Below are 24,758 nucleotides of genomic sequence, written 5' to 3' on the forward strand. Positions count from 1 at the left end.
ATGGGCAAAACTGTCATTCTTTTCTTAAACGCTTCAAAGCTAGGCCTCCATCACGACAGTTTTTCTGGTTTTCCCGGCTGGAATCGACTAGTACCGCACACCAAAAGTATAAGCCACCAGCTTCCAGTGACACCATTTCGAGGACACTGGGGGCGAATTGTAATTAATCGTGCCACTCTCACGGCTCACAAACAGGCCCATGAAACCGGCTGTACCTGCTAAACAAGCCACAAATCCTTCTGCTTTCGTACCGCAAAACACCGTCAGCCTCGGTATCGGCCTGCAGGGTCGGTGGCGACGCAACGGCGAGGGAAGGCTTAATTTAATTACATCACTTTAAAGGGACAAATTTGGGCAAACAGCAGCTTAAAGTAGAATGGCTGGGAAAATATTCAACCCCGAAAAACGAAACGTTGTAGAGTAGGATGTAATGGATTAGAGCAAACAGACCGAACCGTTGAGCGTTTGTTCGCGATGTTATTTTCGTTGTCTCGGCGGAGTACGAAAGCTTCTTATCACAGTGATGATCATTTCTTGCCATCCCACCCCATAGTGCGTCCAACCCCGTTTCTTTGTCGTTCCCCAATTATTCATCGACACTCCCCTTTTTCCGCCCCAGAAACACTTGTTTGTGCTGATGGGTGAATAAACAGTGTGCCCTGTACAGCTGCCAACAGAAAGTCCCAGGGTTGAAATCTCAATCCAATTTTGCAAAGTGCAACCCGTTCAACCCGTTCGCCTGCTGGGTGGATACAAACCAACTGACGCAAGTGAATCCCCAGAAAAAAATACCAAACTCCACCAAACTCAAGCGTATGGACTGAATGCTAACTTGACGCGTAATAAAGATCAGACGCGAAATATTTTAACACTGCGTTAAAAGTTGGGTTTCCACCACCAACGGTGTTGTTGCATGAGCGGCGGCCCTCCGGGGACTGTGGGCGCGGTTTTGCGTGCCCGATCTGCGGGCACTATCAAGTAGGCTCGTGCTGAAAGTTTGTGCTTTATGTGCGAACTTCCCCCAGAACCCAAAAGGGAACTGTCAACTAGCCGTAAAAATGGGGGCGGCTACTGCACAAACTCCCAGCGCCCCAGGAAATCACTATCATCGTAGTAGGCTTTTTTTTCTCTTCTTCTCTGGCAACTACCAACATCAGGCCCACGCCTCGATGATGTACATCCCAAGTACATTTACCCCAAAAACTTTCTCAATTACTTTCCTTCTTGTAGTGTGCCCACGGAAAGGTAAACCCACGGCAATGGGCAGCCCGGCCGAAACTTTGCCCAGCATACTCGAAACACACGCTGCTGCCAACAACCGCCAGCATGACGAAAATGTATTGTTTATATCGTACCCGAATGGAAATAAATAAAAAATACACCATGCAAGATAAAAGCACTCCGAAGAGTTGCTTTTTGTTATAATTCTAGTAGATGTCTCACCAGCACTCAAGATTCGCCCAACGTCCACGACGTTGTTGGGGATGGAATGTTGCAAAACCGAACAGCTGTTCGTTCGGCAAGTTGTACCACGCCGCTCTGATAAGGTTTGGCACCCAAAGCATCATGAAGTGCTGGAAGAAGTTTTGCGCTTACAGCAATAGCTTATTTTCGCTGAAAAATATTGGCATCAGAATAATTTTACCAGCGGGATTTTTTGGTGATTTGCAATGGGATTGGAGATGAAACATAAGGAGCTGATGAAGTATAGGAAGGCGAGAATAGCATTTTTAAACCATGTTTAAGTGAACAAAGCCAGATTGGGGGATGTATTTGTATTACAAACTTTGTAAATTTGTAATTTAAATAAGGACAAGATGTCCACTACTGTTTTGAAATACATTTTTAACTTTGCTGTTCTAGTAAGCTAGAAACTAAAGCTGTGGCTTATTACATAAACAAGCTTGAATGGTAAGGAGCTAAAATGTAATTAATATTTTTTAAAAAAGAGGTTGAGAAATGTTTTAAAATATGTCAATACTATTTCTCATCTTGCTATGTATTCTTGTGTTAATTGAACTTCAAGGATAAATAAATATTATTTGCTCTCTCCATTTATGCTTTTATATATTTATTTTTACTGTATCTACAATAAAATTGGTCGGATAAAAAAATATATTAGTTACAGCAAAAGTAATTAAATCAATTGTCCCTGTACACTACTACTTCAACAATGCGGACCTGCACAGTATGCCTTTGATCACCGACAAACACTAATAACCTGTCATTTGCTTTCTTCTACACAGAAAACCCTTGCGCCAGTGAAATTTTCCATCTCGGCCGATCAACGGTACTTACTGCTGGCGCAAAACGTCAACAAGCTGTTCCGGCACTCGTTTTTGGCACAGTACACCGTTTACGACATAACTACCAGGTGAGCGGGCACTGCTACTTTCGGCATTAATTAAAAAATCACCCTAAACGTTCTGGCATAACACAGGACATGAAAAACGCAACGGAAGGGACGGATAAAAGGACTCGTGCTATAAAATCGAACCCTTACGCTAATATTACACTAACCCTTCTAGACCCTTGACGTCCCAAACGCTCAGGATCACCCTCAAGCGTAACTCATTTCAGCGGGTGCCGGGGTGCAATGCATCCGGATGTTTGATTTGTTCGGAAAATCATTCCGTTCCTATAAAGCTTCCGTCCATCCACGAAGCCCCTTTTCGTCTATGATGGACCAATGATGGGAAGAGCTTTAATGGACGTCGAGTATTCCGAGAGCGAAAAATTAACGCTGGCCCGGATGGCTAACATGGACAAAAAAAAATCCTCCCAAAGGTTCCGACCCAATCCCCCGAAAAACCGGACCGGAAAACTCGTGATGACGTGCTTTTAATGGCCCATTAAACCGGAAGCCCCAACTGACAGCTGCCACAGTATAGTGCGAACAGTCCAGATCCAGTTTGTCGTGCCGTACCGTTCCCGGCCGTTTCGCCGGATCGCTATCTGGAGAAATAAAAATTGTTTCACGCTGTTGGATCAATTTGTGGCCTTTAAGTGACGTGACATCCGCAGACACTGGTTGGCGCGCCCGGTGCGAAACGGTTTGCTTCACTGATTGGACAATAATTCATTGATTTTTGTTGCTTCCGTACCCGGGCACAGCGCTTCCCCGGGATGGTACGGCGAAAAACGGTTCGTTGTTTTTCTTCTGTCCGATGCTTTGTTTGTCGGAATCGTAAACCGAAACCCAGCATGTCGGATGGGCCACCGTTCAGCTGTGACCCGAGGTTGATTCTTTGCGGTGCAGCATAATGTGTTACGAGTGGAAGCTGTTTATTTGGCCCAACGGGTGGTTTATTGCCGTTTCGATTCAGTCGGTAAACATCACATGTGACGGAGTGGAGCAGATGAAAACTCATTTTCCGCAGTCCATTGCACAGCTACGCAGCTGAAGCATCTAGTGGTTGAATAATTAAAATAGTGCGGTAATAAACTACTAGATCAAACACGCTAAAAAAAGCTAAATAATAGAACGAGTTCTTCAAAAGTGTCACATTTCATAATCAACCTCACTAATGCTGATGGACAGTCCGTTGTAAAGCCCACACCCCGTCAATTCCCTACGGCACCCCTCACGCACAGCACTCACACACACAAAAACCACTAACTAACCTGACCTACCTTGGACAGCCGCACCAGAAACATCAAAGCCTTAAGTGTCCTTAAGTATATAGCCTGCTCGGTCAATTATGATGCAATTACCGGATGCACTTTCAACCGGATGCAACACGAACGCAACTAAACCGTTTCGCTTGAAATGGCTTTTCATTCCAGTGAAACGATACCACTGACGCTCACTGCGAATAGTGAAGAATGGCCGTTCCTGCTGCACGCCGAATTCACTCCCAAGGGACAAGCCATCGTGCTGGTGTTCAACTACGATATCTACTATCGACCATCGGCCCGAACTGGGCAGGCCCACCGGCTGACGAGGAACGCCATACCCGGAATCGTTTACAACGGTGTGCCCGATTGGCTATATGAGGGTGAGTTGAACAATCTTTAAACTTGATGGAGATGTAGCCATTCACGTGTCATGTTGTCTTTTTTTTTTGTTAATTTGGTGATGGTTTGACCATTCCGTATCACCTTGTAATATTAAACATCCTGAAGATCCTACCATATCCTTCCCAGCTTACCGTGATTCGCGTTCGGAGGTTTGAAGGTGCAGCCGCTTAATTTTGTCTCTTTTTTTGTCGCTCTTTCATACATTTGTATGAAATTTAAGGATTATTCAAGTATAATTTATTGTGAATAAAGTATATAATTTTATGAATCTATATAAAAACATTGAGTTTTATCGGTTATTATGCGGTCCTGAAATAGCCATGCAACCATTTTTTTGTTTGAGCAAAATCAATTTAAATTTCAATTTCATTTCGTTTCATTTATTTCATTTATGCTGAATTAAACATAAGCTCAACGTTAAATGTTTTTGGTGTTTTATTGATCTAATTCCATCAAATATTCCAGACATGTAAAATAATCATTCAAGCTTCCTTCCTACGTAGAGTACATTCAAACGAACCTGACAAACATTCATGCGTAAGAGAAAAAATTTAGAGACAAAAATGATGAAGTTGTGCAGATAATAAATGATTAAAAATCACACCTAAGGAATGTCTATTTTCCTACACTGACAGTAGAAAACGTACCGGATGCGTCACCTTTTATAAGACGCTGGAAACTTATTGGTACACCAAATCAAACGAAAATGTAAAGATCGTAAATTGTCGTTGATCGTTATCGACATGATTCCCGTTTAATTATCATTACTTTGTTTTTTTTTATATCATCGTTTAAATCATCCAAAACACAATATAACTTTACATATTGAGTTGAAATTTTAAAAATACTCCCTTTATTGTAGTCTAAATTTATTTATCACACACAGCAGCACAATAACAACATTTGCTTGCCATAGAACAAATTCCCGTTGCTACCGCAAAGGAATTCAACGGGAAGGTTAAATGCATCGTATGCGAGCCACCTTTATCCTTTCGCTGGCCATTTACTACATTGACTCTCCGATGCAATTATGTGATTTTTAATTAACTTACCATTTGGTCTAACGTCTCACTTTCTCACTTTTCCCGACCCGTATCGACGCAGAGGAAATTCTGCACACCAACAAAGCCATCTGGCTGTCCACCGATGGCCACCTGATGCTGTACACCACCTTCAACGACACGCTCGTGCAGGAGCAACAGTTTGCCTGGTACGGCACGGCGAACGGTGACATCAATCTCTACCCCCAGATTCGTTCCCTACGGTAAGTGCTCGGCAACAACGTTTGTGTTTTTTTTTCGTCGCTGTTATATCCTTCCTGCTAAAGCACCGCGAACGGAGCGGAATCAGGGCCAAGACGATGAAAGAGAATATAAATTACCCACAAAGGATAAGCCATCCGATGGTGTCCGGAATAAAACGTTGGAAAGCTTCCCTATTAATTGCGGTTGGGGTTGTTTTTTGTAATGTGTTGGAAAGTGTTAGCCATGGGATGGTTCTTTTCTCCAACACACGCACCCAAACACACCGTGGCGAGGAAGTCTTTCCAGCGGTCAATATTTACAATGCTCCGTGCCTTTCGCGCCACCATTGCGAGTAAGCGGTAAAACTTGTTCGATGATCTTCCCGGGAGTTAGAAGTAACATTAGCATCAAAGTCACGTATGCGTCTTCTAGCGCACAAGTTCTAGTGAATCAATCGCATTGGTTGCTGCCTTTGCTGCCGCTAAAGAAATACGAACCAAAAACCCCAAACCCAGCGCAGAACAGAACTAACTCGCTCTGGCCGGATGAGCTACTTAAATCATTCCGCACATTATCAACTCGTTCAAGATGTTCTTTTGTGCGTGCTACATGTGTCATGATTATCGACCTACCCTTTGATACAATCGACTAAACGATTGATGGTTATTTTGTTTGCAATTTTCAACTTTAACTGTTATTACCCCACGCAAAGATTGAATGTTTTTTACATCAGTTAAAAATGAATTTACTAAAAAACAAACTTTTCTACGATATTCCACTTTAGGTTTAATGGAAATGTAAATAAAACATAAAGCAACCTGAAACAATTCCATAATTTCAAATTATCTGCCCATCCCCATTAAACGTCAAACGACAACGAAACACAAGAATTTAATATATTTGGTGACAAGTGACTGTTATACAACAGCTTTCTGTGACGCAGACGAATGTCACGCGCAACACGGACACACAATGTATTAAATTAAACTTTGCTTTAAAAACTCAAAATCTGAAAAATAAAATGGTTTCTATTGTGAATCTGAGAGGTCTTTTCATCATCAAACCAAAAACACCAACAGTTTGATGGAAGGTAATGTCATATCACGCCAAAGATCACCATTCATTGCAAGCAACATCCCTTACAATTGGCAGTGATGAGAAATACATATCCATTACGAGCTTCTTCCATCTTCTACCTACTTCACTGTGCTCCCCGGTTCATATACAATTGCAAGCTCACAACATAAAGATGCCCAGAAAGAGTTTGAACCGTAGAGCTGATAAGGAATCGGTCTCTTCTTCCGGAACCCTGTTCGATTTCAATTACGCCAAACATTTTCCCCACTATCTTCATTGCCATCGTTGAACCATTTCGCTTTTGTTACATCGATTGCTGGCTAATAAAAGGAAAAACCACCACCATCCCCACACACGTTGCAACAACGCGACAGCTGCCTTCACCATTATCTGCTTCTTTATGCGCTTTACCTTCCGGGCACTCGAAGAATTCTTTCGCAAACTTTCTCATCGGGCGCTCTGTGGCGCTTTAAATTGTCAGGACATGATCTTTAATGTGAAAATTTCGCCAAACTCTTCTGCTTGCGCGAATCTCTGCACGGTGGTTTCAGATCTTTTTTTTTTTTGTTTTTCAATTTCCTTCCCATTTACACGCTGGAAAAATGGTGGCGTGAAGCGTACGTTGTGTCGCTGCAAAGAAAACATTCTCTTGTAGTCTCGTCTGCTTTCCGCTGTTTGCACTTCCAAAATGCTTTCATTGCGACAAGGTGGTATGCGTCACTGCCACACGGTAACCAAACTGATGATTCCATTACCCACGCACATTACCCGACCTTGGTCACAGCTTCTTGTGCACTGCGCTGTTTCACTGCTTCCGGTACGCAGACAGCCAGATGCCTTCCCCGTTACATCCTTTGATGCTCGCATCCGTTCGTCATCCGGTACAAAATCCGGCCACCGTGTCGCCTGCCGTTCACTCCGTTCGCTCATTTATATGCGAAAGCTTTTCATCGGTGAAGCTCATCTTAAAGCGGTACTTGCTGTGTTACTTGCCGCGGAAAGCAGCATAAAAAGCATAAGCGCTGAAGGACATGCCATTTTTCACACATCCATCCCTTCCGCTAGCAACCAACCGCGCACAAGGACATCATCTTCCTTTATCTCTTTTTTTTTCTTTAGCAAGGCCTTCATTTGATGAGCGGGCGTGTTACTTTACTTCACGGCCTCTCTTACTCTGGATGCTTACTAACACCGATCCAATCCGCCCAACGTTCCCGAGCGGAGCTTTTGCATACGAGCAACTTGAAATCCTTTACGTGAACGCCTCTCCTGTTTCGTGCAAGGATACGCCCAGCACACAATCACATTGTATCCCAGCGTATGGATGAATGGTCCTAGCGTGTTCGCCACGCTTATCCTTGCCACTTTGTCTCGTTGCTTGGGATCCGGTCGAGTAAAAAAAGGGATGCTTCCAAAAAAAGCGATCACCTAAGCAGTGTAACAACAAACAGCGGGAAAAAAACGAATCAAAGGCAAAATCTTTTCAACTTTGCTTTGGAACGTCAAGGATCACAATTGATTCTGCTGCAGATCGCCCTGCTGCGCATCGTCCTTTTCAGCGCCAAACGATGCCATTAAAGGATAAAACAGAAGTCCTAAATGACGTCGTTTACGCTGCTTATGATTTCCTGTTCCGCCTCTTCTCGGCGCTTAGCACATCGAGTGGTGGATACACTTTTGCCCACAATCCTTTCCGTACGCTTGTTCGCGTATTTTCTGACGGGTAGAATGGATGTTGGGCGGCTTGAAACGTTAAAGATCGATTGTGTAATCTGGGCATGTAATAGTTTTGCTGGGTGATTCAAGGGCTGATTTTAGGGAGAAAATTTTCTTCCATTTTATTAGTTACTTTTAACCTTTGTAAGTCACTTTAACATCGCGTTTGGTCATGGGGTCTCTATTGTCTTGTATTTTATATGTTGAATACGGGAAACGTGTTGGGCACTTACCGACTTCAATATTTAAAAGATATTTTTAATTCAAAATTTATGTTTTCGTATCTTAAATTTCCCAATATCTTCAATTCCAAAATATGTATTATTTCCCGGAAGTGATGATGCAGAACTCTAACAAATTTGATGTTTAGTACATTTAAAGTATTTCAACCTGCTCTGTATTACAATCGATAACTCAAACGACACTATCGACGTTGTAATTTAAACTTTTGATTGGTCTGCGTCATCGATAACCCGAAATTAATCCTAGCCCATAAGTTGTTTATGATAAACAACGACTTGTTGGTTAAATTATCATTTAAAACTTCAAAAGAATATTCACAAGATGATGGTTCTTAAAGATCTGAAAAATTCATCAAAGCTATGCGCTCTAAACCTCCACAGGACTGTATCATTTGAATAAAATAAATTATTTCTTCATGCTTATTTCGTAAACTCGAACCAAAGCAGGATGATTGATAAATTGAAATTTTGAAGTATATTATTAAATTACTTTTGATGAAAGTAATTTCACTCTACTTTATTCAGCTATTTAATTTTCATTTGATGTCACTCAAGAGCTTTCACTAAACAATGCGCTTTGTTGCGTATTAAACAGTTATTTTCATTCTATTCTTTGTAAATTTACAAACAGGAAAGAACAATAAAGCAAAAACATAAAAACATCTCAGATGCGGGCAATCTTTAATTTCATGTTTATGTAGCACTGTTCAGCTGGGAGTAAAATTACTTGTGCCAGTTTAGTAAATTTCCTCTTATCAATATCGCTTTTTTCGCATCTTATCCTGAAAAACGCTTCTGTTTTGTTATTGCTTTTCCTTGCTATTCTTCACCAAGTTTCTATTTGCATTCCTCAATCAGATTCGACAATGGTGGAATGATGGGTCGCTGCATACTTTCACCGAAACCGGCGTGTGAAACCGGAGCCCGAACCAAAAGGGAGCCCCGTAAGCCCGATACAACCTTGAACAGGGTCGTGATCCTGATCGGTGAAAAAAAGAAATACGAAAAACGACCCATCATCAGCAACATTCCCGGACCGTAAGCAAGACAGCAACGGAAGAGAAAGGAATTTCAATACAAAAACTACAGCCTTTTCCCTGCCGAACGGGTATTATCCTTTCTTCTCGAAGACTTTTCTTTGTATATTTCCCCCCTGTTTCGTTTTTTGTAAACATCCACAAACAAATGCTTGATGTTCGCGTGAGCTGGGATGCTTCCCGCCAAGGAAACTCATTCGAACTCCTTCCTTACTCCCGTACTCCCATTGTCACTGAGCAGTTCATCGGGGGGTCCCAGCGGTTCGCCTTAGCGATTTGAGCCCTTTTTCCATCCAAGTAACCCTTGGTTACCTCTCGGAAATGACATATGTGAGTGAATTATTTAGAATATGCTGCTGAATGGAAATCCATAAATAACACACATGAAAAATGACCAACACTTGCGGGGGTGGGTCGGCAGGGACAAATCGCGGGCAGCAAAGCTTCCTGCAGCAGAAGCTTCAAACGTTTCTCGGTGGAATGCGCAGAATGTGCTCTCGGTAACGATCTGTGCGATTTACGTTTGACAAATCGCACCCTGGCTGATCCGTACGGGTGGGGCCACAGCGGAAGGATAAGCTACTGACAATGCTGGTGTAGTACATACACAAACATAACAAAATGGACTCGTAATGTGCATGCATGCATGCTGTCCAGGACATTTGGTCTAATATCTGCAAAAACTAATGGGTATCCAATATAGAAACCAAACGATTATTTATCATTCGTGTTTAGCCTTTTCCGGCATATGTCGTGATATTGGTTTGATGATACCCATTATTTTCGCGCTATGTTAGAACAAATAAAACACCCTTCTGCGGAAGATTATGATTGCTGATGAAAGGGGACACAGAAAATAAAATGTGATATAATTTGTTCCATTTCGAGTTATTACCAATGGATGCTGTTTTTTTGTTTATAAAGATTTGTGATTGTGAATATGTTGCCCTTGCGTAAAGCTCTTCCATGGTGGTATTTGTTTATAGTAAAACCTATTTATAAAATATGAAATATCTGATTGATTAATTATAATTAAAATAATAGTCGAAATTTGCTTATTATAATTCCTTCGTCAGCCAAACGGCAACTGAAATCCAACTTTTGAGTAAATCCTCACTTGCATTAAAATGAGTCTGTTAAAGCTCGCTAGTGTTTAACCCGTAGAGTACTCGTACACTGCTCATACACTTACTTGATCCGGCTCTATCGGCCACACCGTTTTATCGCGTTATCCACGCTCTCCCGTTTGCTGCGTTGCGCCACCGTGCCCTGTTGTTATGCCCGTGTTCATTTCCGGAACAATGATCAGCACAAACATAATCGTTAGGTTACAGCTTTACACTACACAAAAAGGTGCCAACCGGCATCAACCGGTGCACACACCGATCGCCTGCAATGTTCCAATGCGCAAATGTGATGGAAAGTTAACGAAGGTGAAAATTTGTTTGTCACATCTGGTGCGTTCGTGTTTGTTTTTACATTTTCTAACGAACAGAGTACGGTAGTTGTACGAAAGGGTTTTGGTAGTTGTTAATTAACTTTATCGAGCGACGTGCTACAGAGAGCTGCAAATGTTAATGCACTCCACATGGGCAAATCGCGAATGAAGCAGATTTAAGTAAGCTGTGCTTTAAAGGACGGAAATTTATTCAAGTTGGACATTGAAATATTTTCAAGAATCTTTAAAAGGTCGAAGGCAGCTACAGGAAAGAGAAAACTTCAAAAAGGTTTGCACAAACTATTTTATCGCTTATCTATGATCACTTGTTGTAAATCATTTCAATAAACGGTGAGTGTGTAAAGAGTATAACACGCCTCACTCTTACACAGCTCAGGAACTATTACACTTGTTGAATAATTTATTCACTTCCCTCGAATCCCCCAACCAACTGTGCGCTATCTAATTATTAATGAGATTAATAGTTCTCCTGTGTGTTCTCCTGATGCTTCCTTTAGTCTTTCAGCCGAATGTTGAATGCTAGAACTGTCACTGAAACCTTCCAACTTCAAATAAACTAAACACCTTCCGGAGTACTTTTCACCAGCCATATTAAACTCTTTCATATCACATTAAAATCTTTTTTCTTACACTGGCAATACAAATAGGATGAAACAAGGAGTAAATTATCTAGAAAACGTTACAACCCACATCAGAATTGGAAATATTATGGAGACACTCTTCCCATTTTCAAAAGCTCAACCTTGTAATGATCGTAATTTACTGCCTTCAAACCCTTGGAGCTATTTGGTGCCGAATCAAGTACTTTATTTCGCTAATTGGAAAATAACTCAAACTCAACAATACCCTTACGAACGAAAATTAAGAGCGAATGATCTATTCGTTGAAGGAATACGTGAAACTGTTCAAATATTTACATTACACGAGCATGCACAGTCTTGCAAGCAGACGTTTCGTGACAAACATCTCTGTCCTACAACAATGTTCCGCCAACTGTGTGAATTTGTTGTTTGTTTTGTTGTCCTGTACATGATTCATGATACATTCTTATTGTGAGTAATCAAAATCAATAAAACTTCAAAATTACTGCTATTCATTATTGGTGCTTCTTCATTTTGTTTACGATTCCCAAACACTTGAAAAATCAAGTGGCTACGTTTCGTAAAATTTTAAAGGCAAATATCCTTCACAGCACGAAAACTTAGCAACCTCTTCCAGGTCAAACAATAGGAAAAACCATTCGTCCAAAATTTATGCTCCTTACATCTGCATCGGATGGATTGCTATTAATATAATGTACCAAACGCCACCACTTTTCTGTAAGTTAAATTTAATTTATGCCTGCCGAATTCCCCAACCGGTGCCGTGTTTGTTCGTCGAGTTCGCGACCATAAATGTTATGATTCAATTCGACCCAATCGCTCTCGACCCAAAACACGTCAGTTAGCACAACAGTCAGCACAACACATATTCAACACAAAAGCAGCATAATGCATACTCAGCATAAAACATAGCGCAACGTATATTCCTACAGCCATGATCGCACTTCATAAACAGATCGCGTTTCGTAAACAGATTGCGCCGCAGCGTAAACAAATTCCCGTGCAGCGTTACATCGAACAAAGAGCATAATCGCGTTGACACCAAGAGAGCTGACAACGCGCATTCAACATAAACATCCGTTCCCAAGATCAACCGGCATCCACGCAAAACAAAGCAAAGGCAACATAGTTCCAGTTGAGCATTCAGACGAAGAAGTTCTAGTTAAGCAGCCAACCAGTGCAGGTCTGGTTAGGAACTCAATAGTGTTAAGACTTAGTTTTAAGTTTTAGTTAATAAAAACATATTTTTTTATGGCCAAACCGGCCATGTAAAAATTAACTGGCGCCCGAATAGGGACCTCTAGTGAAGTATAGTACAGTGCATGTAGTTTTCATGTGAGAGTGTAAAACACAGTGTCGCAAGTACCGAGTAGTGATCACGTTAGAGTGTTAATCACACCGCGTCGCGACAACATCTTTCCCGATCGCAAATTGCAGCCGTGTGCACAGGTGCCCGAGTAGCCGGAAGCAGCTAACAACTCGTTCCCGGAGGAAAAGGATCACACCAACACACCGAGAAGGAAGGAGTCACTGGAAATCTCTGGAGGTCAAAACAACAAAATCAACCCCGTAAGAGGAGGTGAAGAAATCAACCCCGTAAGAGGAGGTGAAGACAAACCAGCCCCGTAAGAGGAGGTGAAGATAAAACAGCCCCATCACAGGAGGGAAATATGCATCTATTAATGTAAGTACAAAAGCTATAAAGGTGAGAAAAACATAAAAATTATTTCGTTTAAAAGTGAGTGAAATTAATTCGTGAAAAAGTTTAATTCGATATTCGATTTATAACTCCGATATTGTGAAAAAAATTATCAAACTGGAGGATTTAATGAAATCCCTACATCGGTTTTCCACCAGAATAGAATCGGCAGAACGTAATAAGAAAAAGTCAAAGTTAAGAAAAAGTGAATCGGAAAATATCGAAATGGAAGCTCTAACTAATCGAATCGCAGCCTTGGAGGCACGATTAGTAGAAACAGTGGTCGTAGAAGATTTTAGCGATCCACCACTCTATTTTTATAAAAGTGACGGAAGTGCAGTTAACCCAGAATCATTCGAAAAGATTCCTGGAGTAGTTAAGGATTTACCAACATTTTCCGGTGATCCAAGTGAATTAAATAGTTGGATCAATGATGTAGATGGTTTGATAAAATTGTATCAAACAACACCTATCCATACAGTGGAACAACAGAACAAGTTCCACATGATTTGCAAATTCGTTCGTCGAAAGATAAGAGGCGAAGCCAATGACTCGCTAGTCGCGTCAAATGTCGGAATTAATTGGAACATGATTAAACGAACATTGATTACATACTATGGAGAAAAGAGAGATCTAGAGACACTAGATTTTCAATTGATGAGCGTCCAACAAAGAGGACGATCTTTAGAGATATTCTATGATGAAGTGAACAGACTTCTCTCGTTGATTGCAAACCAAATAAAAACAGATGAAAGATTTGTACATCCAGAAGCTTCAAAAGCTCTGATAGAAACATACAATAAAAAGGCAATAGATTCCTTCATCAGAGGTCTTGATGGAGATGTGCACAAGTTTATAAGAAATTATGAACCATCATCTTTAGCAGCAGCTTATAGTTACTGCATCTCATTCCAAAATGTAGAATGTCGTAAAATGTGGACTAAACCAAGATTGGTCAATACTCCCACAGCACCGCGAAATTTGATACCATTACCAGCTCCACCTTTGCCACCAAGAGCACATAACAATTGGCAACGACCAATGATGACACATAAATTTCGACCACAATTTGGAAACTCGTATCAACCGAGACCACAATTTTTACCGCGTCCCGCTTGGAATAATCAACCGAGACAACAATTTTTCTCGCGTCCTGTTTGGAATCAACAAAACAGAAATCCATTCCAACCGAATAAACCAGAGCCAATGGAAGTCGATCCATCAATCAGATCGCAACAAGTGAATTATTCTAACCGACCGCAAAATTCCGGTAATGTTCGACCACTTAAAAGACAAAGATTTTTCAACATGGAAACAAATACTACCCATGACAACGACGAATCATACGAAAGATATTTGAAAACTATAGAAAAACAAGAAAAATCCAACGGAACTCACGAAGCCGAACTTAATTTTTTAGAATGAAATCAGCTTTGCCATATTTTATATACAATGGTAAAGCAGGACAACAAATAAGAATACTAATTGATACAGGATCCAATAAAAATTTCATTAACCCAAAACATGCGAAAATTTCACACGAAGTAACTAAACCATTTTTTGTTTCATCAGTAGGAGGAGATTTACTTATCACCAAATATTCACAAGCGAAAATTTTTGCCCCTTATTCCAATGTAAATGCCAAATTTTATCATCTACAGGAATTAAAAACATTTGATGCCATAGTTGGCTATGACACCATCAAAGAAATTGGAGCACTCATCGATACTAACAGAGATAATCTGATAATTAACGACAACATAATACCTCTTTCTCTTTACCCATTACAAGAAGTTAATAGGATTGAAATAAGAGATACACATCTCAATTGTAAAGAAAAAGAAAAATTACATTCATTTCTCAACAAGTTTCAAGATTTATTTCAGCCACCTGATGAGAAGTTGCCATTTACAACAAAAATCGAAGCAACTATATCAACGAATGACGACGAACCTGTCTACTGTAAGACGTACCCATACCCCTTGTCTCTTAAACAAGAAGTGGAAACACAAATTAAAAAACTATTAGATAATGGCATAATTCAACCATCCAGATCACCATATAATTCACCTGTCTGGATAGTACCCAAAAAAACTGATGCATCTAATGAAAAAAAATATCGACTTGTGATCGATTATAGGAAACTGAATCTTAAAACAAAGAGCGATAGGTACCCTATCCCTGACACTTCGACAGTTCTTGCCAATCTAGGTAACAATAAATATTATACAACACTCGATCTAGCATCTGGATTTCACCAGATTCGTTTAACAGAAAAAGATGTAGAAAAAACCGCTTTCTCAATAAACAATGGAAAATATGAATTTTTAAGACTACCTTTTGGTCTAAAAAACGCACCTTCAATTTTTCAGAGGGTCATGGATGATGTTCTTAGAGAACATATTGGAAAAATTTGTCATGTGTACATTGACGATATAATAGTTTTTGGAAAAACATTTGATGAACATATGAAAAATTTAGAAACTGTTTTGAACACGTTACGTGAAGCCAATTTTAAAATACAACCTGATAAATCTGAATTTTTGAAAACAGAAGTTGAATTCTTAGGATTCATTGTTTCTGAACATGGATTAAAACCAAATGAGAAAAAAATTGAAAGTATCCAAAAATACCCCGAACCTAAAACTATCCGAGAACTTCGAGCATTTTTAGGACTTTCAGGTTATTACAGAAGATTTGTTAAAAATTACGCAGCCTTAGCAAAACCTCTAACAAAACTCCTAAGAGGGGAGGATGGCCAAGGCCACTGCAAAATAACAAAAAATCAATCGAAAAATTTTCCGATAAAATTTGATGAAGACGCAAAATCAGCTTTCAGAACTCTTAAAGAAATTTTATCATCTGAAGACGTTTTAGCTTACCCCGATTTCAATCAAGATTTTATTTTGACTACAGACGCATCCGACAAAGCACTCGGAGCTGTCCTGTCACAGAAATTCAATGATGTTGAAAAACCAATAACATTTATATCCAGAACTTTATCAAAAACCGAAGAAAATTATGCTACTAATGAAAAAGAAATGCTTGCTATAGTTTGGGCTTTACATTCCCTACGAAATTACATCTATGGTGCAAAAATAATAATACTAACCGATCATCAACCCCTAACATACGCAATGTCGCCAAGGAATAACAATGCAAAACTTAAACGATGGAAAGCGTTCATAGAGGAACATAATTATGAACTACGCTACAAACCTGGAAAAACTAACATCGTAGCAGATGCATTATCTAGAATCCAAATTAACTCGCTAACACCAACACAGCATTCCGCTGATGATGATGACAGTACATACATACTATCTACTGAAGCCCCTATTAACGTTTATCGTAATCAATTAATTTTCAAAATATCTAACAATTCATCGTATGAACTAATCACACCGTTCCCAAAATTTAAAAGACATATTTTCTACGAATCAGATTTCACTAATGAATTCTTAACAGACAAACTAAAAAGATTCCTAAATCCTAACATCATTAACGGTATACTAACCGATGAAGTAACTATGAATCGTATTCAAGAAGTGTATAAAAAATTATTCAATCCAAAAACAATGAAATGCCGATACTCTCAGGTACAATTACAAGATCTAACAGGAGAAGAAAGACAATTAGAAGAAATAAAAAATATTCACAATTTTGCTCATAGAAATTCAAAAGAAAATTCATTACAACTTATTAAAAAGTTTTATTTTCCTACAATGAGAAAATTAACAGAGTCGTATGTTAAAAATTGCGAAATTTGTAAAACAGAAAAATATGATAGGAAACCTCAAAAGTTCATTGCTGTTAAAACACCAATACCCACGTATCCAGGAGAAATAATTCATATTGATATTTTTGCTTATAATGCAAGTTTTCTGTTTATTTCTTCATTAGACAAATTTTCAAAATACTTGAAAATGAGGCCAATAAAATCAAAGTCAATAGCAGACATAAAGGAAGTTTTAATACAATTGTTGTATAATTGGGATATACCCGCCACCATTGTAATGGATAATGAAAGTTCATTTGTTTCAAATATAATTGAACAAACAATATTAAATCTAGGAATTAAAATTTTTAAAACACCAGTAAATCGATCAGAAACGAACGGACAAGTGGAAAGAGCTCACTCTACAATTCGAGAATTAGCAAGATGTATTAAAGCAACGAAACCAGATATAAGTGTGCAGACATTGATACAAGAGGCAACGTATAAGTATAATAATTCAATACATAGCGTGATTAAGAATACGCCGAAAAATATATATACAGGAGAGAATAATGAAAATATGAGTTTCGAAGAACGAACTAAACAAAGAAACGAAAATGATAAAATGATTGCCGAAATATATGAAAAGCAACAAGAGAAGATTAAAGAAGAAAAATATCAAGATTATATGCCGAATGAAATGGCTTATGAAAAAACTAAAACAAATAACAAAAGAGCTAGGAGATTTGAGATAATCAGAATCAAGGAAAATCATCCTACCTACGTAATCGATATTAACGATCGAAAAATTCATAAAGTGAACTTAAGAAAAACAAATAATTAATCATGTATTAATCTATATCGTTTCAGATACATTTTTATATTATTAAGCAACGTAATGGCAAGGATCTACATACACGATGTATCAAACAATCCTTTAGCGATTATACCATTAGGAGAAGCCAAAATACGAATGGGATACGTAAGAGTAATCCACCCGATAAACTTGATAGATATAAGTAACATGATTGAAGAAACCATTGAATTAATACCCACAGAAGTACATACAGAATCTTTAGAAAAGTTAATTCAGATTAAAGCTATGAAGTTACAAGAAACATTCAAGAAGGTAAAACCATTTAAGAGACAAAAAAGATGGAACACTATAGGGAAAGTTTGGAAATGGATAGCAGGCAACCCTGATGCCGATGATCTTGAAATAATCAACAGTACGCTGAACTCTCTCATCGAAGAAAACAATCACCAAGTAATGATTAACGAAGCTTTGAATGGAAGACTACGAGAAGTAACCGATATTGCTAACAAAGTGCTAACAAACGAAGCGAAACGATATGAAGCATATGCAACAGAAACAAGACAGCTAATAATACTATCTAATTTAGATATTTTGCAAGACCAGATTGAAACTATCGAAGAAGCCATTATATCAGCCAAACACGGAATACCGAACAGCAAATTATTGTCCACCGAAGACTTACAAACGATTAACGAATTCCTGAAGAAGAACGGTTTTGATTATAATACAGCAGAAGAACTTCTTGCTCAATCAGTAGCGCAATTCACGATGAATACGACACATGTTCTGTATATGCTAAAATTCCCAAGAATATCCTCACAAATCTACGAGTATGATTTCATCGAACCAATAGTAAAAAATGGGAAACGAATAATGTTAAAACAGAACTTCATCATAAGAAACGAAACACACGTATTCGAAGTCATTAAACCATGCCAAGAAGAAAGTATTCATTATCTATGTGAAGGAAGCAACCTTCAACATCCTACGCAATGTGTATACCAACTTATACAAGGAGAAAATTCAGAATGCCAATATGAGAAAGTATATTCAGCTAAATTGATCACACAGATAAACGATGCAAATATTCTGATCAATAATGCATGGGCTGAAATTACATCAAACTGCAGCGACTCAAAGCAATCTTTAAATGGTTCATTTATAATACAGTTCGAGAATTGCAGTATAAAAATTAATGACGAGATATTTTCCAATACAGAAGTCATCATCCCTAGAAGATCTCATCATTCAACATTGGGATTGATAGTCAACGAGACCAGCCTTGAAGATAATCCACCTACAGAGTTCTTGAACAACATTACATTAGAAAACCGCAGAATATTGCAAACCATTAATCTACAAAATGAGTCGCTGGAATTCAAATTGCATTTATTCGGATCGATAGGAACAACAACGATCGTAATTGTAACTGGCATTGGCATATTGTACGTGTTTCTTAAATGTCGTAAACAAAAAATAGAAGTTCAAATACCAGACACAAGAAGTCTCACAGATAAAAACCTGCATAAAGAAATACCATTGAGTTTTCATGCGATGCACAAACTTTGAGGACAAAGTAATTAAGAGGGGAGGAGTTAGCACAACAGTCAGCACAACACATATTCAACACAAAAGCAGCATAATGCATACTCAGCATAAAACATAGCGCAACGTATATTCCTACAGCCATGATCGCACTTCATAAACAGATCGCGTTTCGTAAACAGATTGCGCCGCAGCGTAAACAAATTCCCGTGCAGCGTTACATCGAACAAAGAGCATAATCGCGTTGACACCAAGAGAGCTGACAACGCGCATTCAACATAAACATCCGTTCCCAAGATCAACCGGCATCCACGCAAAACAAAGCAAAGGCAACATAGTTCCAGTTGAGCATTCAGACGAAGAAGTTCTAGTTAAGCAGCCAACCAGTGCAGGTCTGGTTAGGAACTCAATAGTGTTAAGACTTAGTTTTAAGTTTTAGTTAATAAAAACATATTTTTTTATGGCCAAACCGGCCATGTAAAAATTAACTCGTCGCACACTAATGAAACAATGGCAGCGTGCAAAGTTGTGCTGGAAATTGATAGCTTGCGTTGCTGTGCCGGATCTGCGTCGGTTATTATCGCGGCCCCCACCAAACCCGAACCAGGAATGCGAAAAGGGACGCTTCTGCAAACTGCAATAAAATCACAGCCATTTTGCTATTTCGCCCATTCAAGTTCGCCTACCCTATCGGTATCGAAATGAACCGAAGCACAGTGAGCACATGGGGGGGGGGGATGCTGCAGTCAGCTGGATGGATAAACTTTTCTAAAACCATGTTACCCGCGCGCAAGGCGTTTGTGTGAGTGGCGGAAGCAAAACGGCAAAGTTCAAATGGTGCCTTTTTTTCGCATGCGGCAAAAAAAAGGCATAAAAGTAGCTCCCAACTTCGATGGAGCAACTTTTCATCGTTTTTCGTTTGCCTCGCTGGTTAAGCTTTAAAATGTGCACTTCCGTTTCGTTTGGCTGAAGGGTTTTCCCATTTCCCTGCTACAGTCACCGCTGCATTGGAAGTGCATGAGGGAGTCGTTTTACTTGCACATTGCTACTGTAACGCATTGGCAGTCAGACTCGTTGGTTTTCTTCTGTTTGGCTTGGTTTTTGGTGGTGGTGTGTGCTAGCATTTACAAGTGTGATCCACAGGGTAAACCATTTTATCCTTCCCATCGTACCGTAGCTGTCGTAAACATTGGCATCATACCGTTCCGAATCCTTCTTACTCATTCAACAATAATCTTAACCGTTGCTATAGCAGGCTTTTATGGCGATGAGCGCGTGCACTGGATCATATTAATGAGAAAACCACTCTTCTCCTCCATTCGTCCACAGATATCCCAAACCGGGCACCAGCAATCCGACGGTCACACTTAACGTTGCCGACCTGACCGACCCAAAAACCATTCGCATGAACAAGCTTACTCCGCCACCGATTCTGCTCAATCAGTAAGTATACTCCAGGGTACAAAAGAACGAATAAAAGAACACTCATGCACAAGTTTCATCGAAGTTTATAAAAACTCCTGCGTATCACTTCCCGCGGCACTTTACAGCCTGTTCGGAGTCATTGTTTGTGCCCTTCGGACTTTTGCGTTTTTATTACAAACAAATGATTGAAAAATATGTAAATCGCTTGCTGGTGCATAGCATACGTAATGGGTAAAATAGACAAACATTTGCACTGAAATCATAACAAAAACAAAACAGGGGGATAAAGTGGATAATCTTTTTTATGTGATCATTTGAAACTGGATGAATATTTCATCACCAATTCGTTGAGATTTAGAAGAATACAGCTGCGGTCATACGTCAGTTTGACGCAATAAAATATTCTTAAACACTGAATTTTTTAACAGCATGAAACAAAATTTTAAAAAATTTTAAAAATCCAATGATAAAAATATTGGATGGCCAATGGATTTTGGTGCACATAATGCTGAATACTTAAGTATACAAATCGTATTACACGCATTAATATAGGACATTTTCTATTCAGCATTAGCATCCAGTCTCCTATAAGATTAGGACCACATAGCGTGGATTTGTGGCCATTATATTTGGCTATGAATTCGGATTTGACTATATTGTATGATAATACTACGCACCCTGTTAGTTTGACAGCAGTAGCTGTGAAAGCAGTTTGACACCCCTAAACGTCAGGGAAGTAGCGGTTAGTTCCGGCAAATGGCGATAGTGATCGCGATCTATATACAGTCTTTTCCCGAGTTACGCGAATAATGCGTGCCAGAAAAATTTGCATAACTCGAATTTCCTTTAAAATATCATTTATATTTAGTATTCAAGGATCGATTTCTTATTTTAACATTTTAACAGGAAAGAAAGGACATAAATAATTAATATTGTTACGTTTCTTTCGTCAATTAGAGTTATTTTTTGCAAAATTAATATTTATAATGTTACAATGTAACGTATTTTAGGGAAAATTTAAAATTTAAAAAATAAAAACTTCAATTCTACATACAAAATAAATCGATTATCACTTACGTCGGGAAATGACTGTATACGAGTAGTTTCGAGCCGAAGGGTCTATTTTTATTATTTGTAATAGTTAATAATAGTGATTATTCCTTCGACTGACGCATAGATTGTGTTTATTTCGTACAATTATTTGGATTCATAGTGAACACAAGACAGTGATAAAGCTGTTCAGGAAAATATGCTTTTAAAAACAGTGCATATCATATCGCGCCTTAATGTCTACACAATTTTGAATACGCATTATTGTACGCTATGTTAAAAAATACGTTTATACAGTGTGCCCATCAGAACAAATAATAGGTTACGAAGATCGACACATCAAAAATAATAACATAATAGAGCCACAGGCACTCTAAAGCAAAACATAGACCATGGTGATGTGCAAGCTTACTATATAAACTCGTACCGAGTCTTTGTTTGACATCAGTAAAAATGGACAACCGTGCCGCACTGTTCTTCTTCACTATAACAATCCAACTAGCGCTAGCTTTTGGACATACTAAACTCAACCCGGTGGAAGAACCGTTGGTAGTAAAACAAGTGACACATACACTAGAATCTATCTTCGCTGCAGTGCAAGATCCACAGCCCATTATCATCGTTCATCTCTTTGGACAACAGTTTGCCGCTCCGTTCATTACCGAACTACTCCGATCGAACAGCACCTTTCGGAATCCTTTAATCTTCAGCGACAAATCATCGGTGCAGAGTGGAATGGTTAACGAAAAACGTGTACCATACAAGGCAAAAGTGTGTGTCGTATTCAAGAATAGCATCATTGACGATATGCCCCCGTACAAGCTGTTCCGCTACACTCAGCAACCGTCCTGGGATCACAACGCGTATCTAGTGATTTTATACCAGCGTGATGCACCATCGAACAGGAAGCATGTCCTCATCACGGTGCTTCATGTGTATAAAAAGCTTGGACTCTATCGGGTACTGTTTTTGGGTGTGGATATACACTCGGCAACGTTTAGCATGCTCACCATCAACCCGTTCACGAACCACACTCGAACGCTGGTGGCAAATGAAACTAACCTCTCATCCTTATTCCCCGATTATTTGGTCGATCTGCATGGTTACAAATATTCGATCGTATCCGCTGCTTATGAACCTTTGCTGATTGGCGGTAAGCTGTTTGGTGTGGAAACCGATTTGATGCACGACATTGTCCGCCACCAGAACGCTACGTATCGCCTAGTGATCGCGCAGATCATTTCGGACCCTTTCGCTCAAAATGGGACCGGAGATGTTTCGATGTCGAAGGCATTTCTCGGTGGTATGGCCGCTCGGAAATATTACGGCATTCCCACATACGGTGGCATCTGCGTGCACATACCGCTCGGCGATGTGATCAGCTTGATCAATTTCTTCATCAAACCGTTCCACTACGACATCTGGATATGTGTGGTCGCTAGCATCACGATGATACTGCTGGTCAAAATTATTTCCCCGAAAAAGATCTCCCTAAACGTGGGATTCTTTTTCGGCGAAGCGCCAGGCAGTTGGGCACGCTTCAGCGGGTACGATCGCATCCTGATCGTAATGCTTGCCCTGCTCGTAATGTTCTGCCACACAATTTACGAGAGCCAAATATTGTCTTTGATCGCACTGCGCGTGTTTGAGAAGCGCATTGACACGCTGAATGAGTTGCTTGCTGTTGATTATTACTTAATTACACGCCCGGTCGTGCTGCAGTTTGTACTTACCATCTTTCCGGAGCTAAAACATCGCGTGCTTTCAATTACTGATTTGAAAAAGTATTACGACAGGCATGATGCTTTATCTGACCGAATTGCGTTTTTGGTACCATGCTCTCATCGAGTGTTTGCAAGCTTTCAGATAAATCCTCTGGGTGGCAGGTATTACTTCATGCGCGACACTATGATTCCGCTGCTGGAGTTTCTCACTTTCCATCCCTACACAATACTGGAGCGGAAGTATCGCACCTATCGGCAGCATCTTTTACAAGCCGGTCTTAGCAATCACTACCAAAGCTGGTACGATCATCTCGAGCATGATATGGTTCGTAAGCTTACGACTGATGAGCAAACGGGAGTGCTTAAAACAGACACACTGAAAGCGATTTTTCTGCTCTACCTGTACGGCATTGCGGCCGGGGGGCTTTTGTTTGCAATGGAAAATATGTTGCATTTCTATCTCAGCTTCAGAGCAAAGCCCACCAAATGGTGTAAGAAGTCGATTAAATTGGTTAACAAAAGGCGTAAAACTGTTGCAAGATCAAATGAAAGACGATAATGTTAGTGATCTTTATCACTTGTTTTTAAATAATCGGATCAAGAAGAAGCGTTGTAATATTACAACTTGGAGGAAAAAACTAATTGACTGTGAAAGAAATCTGTCTATTGTGAAAGAATGCTTATAAAACCTTAAATAAATTGTGTGTAAAATTTAAGTTGTCATAATATAAAAATCTTTATTAACTAAATTAAATACAACTTTCATCTTAATTGTGTCCCAAAACGCTCGCGCAATATCGACAAAGTCTATTTCGATTCTCCTGCTTATTATCCCTGCAGCGCCACATAACAGGCTGCTTTGTAACACAATCTTTCACATAGAATATTACGATAGATTATTACGATCTGCTGTGCACACAGAACTTGCAACACTCGCTGCAGCGTAAACGAAAGCGGGTGCAAAACTCAAACACAATTACGAACTTTCCGTTCAATTGAAATATTTCACTCGTCGCGATGAAGGGAGAGACGCGGGCTGCATATTGATCCACAAGTTTCCATCAGCACAGTTTCCTACATTCGCCCATGGGAGACCGGCGAGAAATCGAGCGGCAATCGTTCATTTACATAAGATTCCTCCTCGGTGCCACGGTGCCGCATTGCTATTGCGCGCTTTCGACAATTGATCATGGCATCGCAAATTTTCGTTAGCTAAATGAACAAAGTTGCAAATGAATTAGTGAGCAGTTTTGGGTAAATATCTTTTAACAAAGTCGTCTCCAGCAGGGCAAAATGTTGCACAGGACATCATAAAATAGTAGATGTGTTACAACGTATCGTTTTGGTCGTAATATTGACGGATAAGGATTAAAGTTCCTTTGT

At 39.6% G+C, this 24,758-nt stretch overlaps 1 protein-coding gene across 1 annotated transcript in view; it reads left to right on the forward strand.

Moving 5' to 3' along the window:
* Positions 1-24,758, forward strand: part of LOC128305049 (venom dipeptidyl peptidase 4) — a 75,555-nt gene that overhangs the window by 44,523 nt on the left and 6,274 nt on the right. The window contains exons 5-8 of the mRNA XM_053042333.1: positions 2,247-2,374; positions 3,787-3,998; positions 5,125-5,284; positions 20,506-20,619. Coding sequence (XP_052898293.1) covers positions 2,247-2,374; positions 3,787-3,998; positions 5,125-5,284; positions 20,506-20,619 — 614 coding nt within the window. The remainder of the gene's footprint in view (positions 1-2,246; positions 2,375-3,786; positions 3,999-5,124; positions 5,285-20,505; positions 20,620-24,758) is intronic.

The sequence above is a fragment of the Anopheles moucheti genome, chromosome 3, assembly GCF_943734755.1.
Source record: "Anopheles moucheti chromosome 3, idAnoMoucSN_F20_07, whole genome shotgun sequence".
NCBI classification, from domain to species: Eukaryota; Metazoa; Arthropoda; class Insecta; order Diptera; family Culicidae; genus Anopheles; species Anopheles moucheti.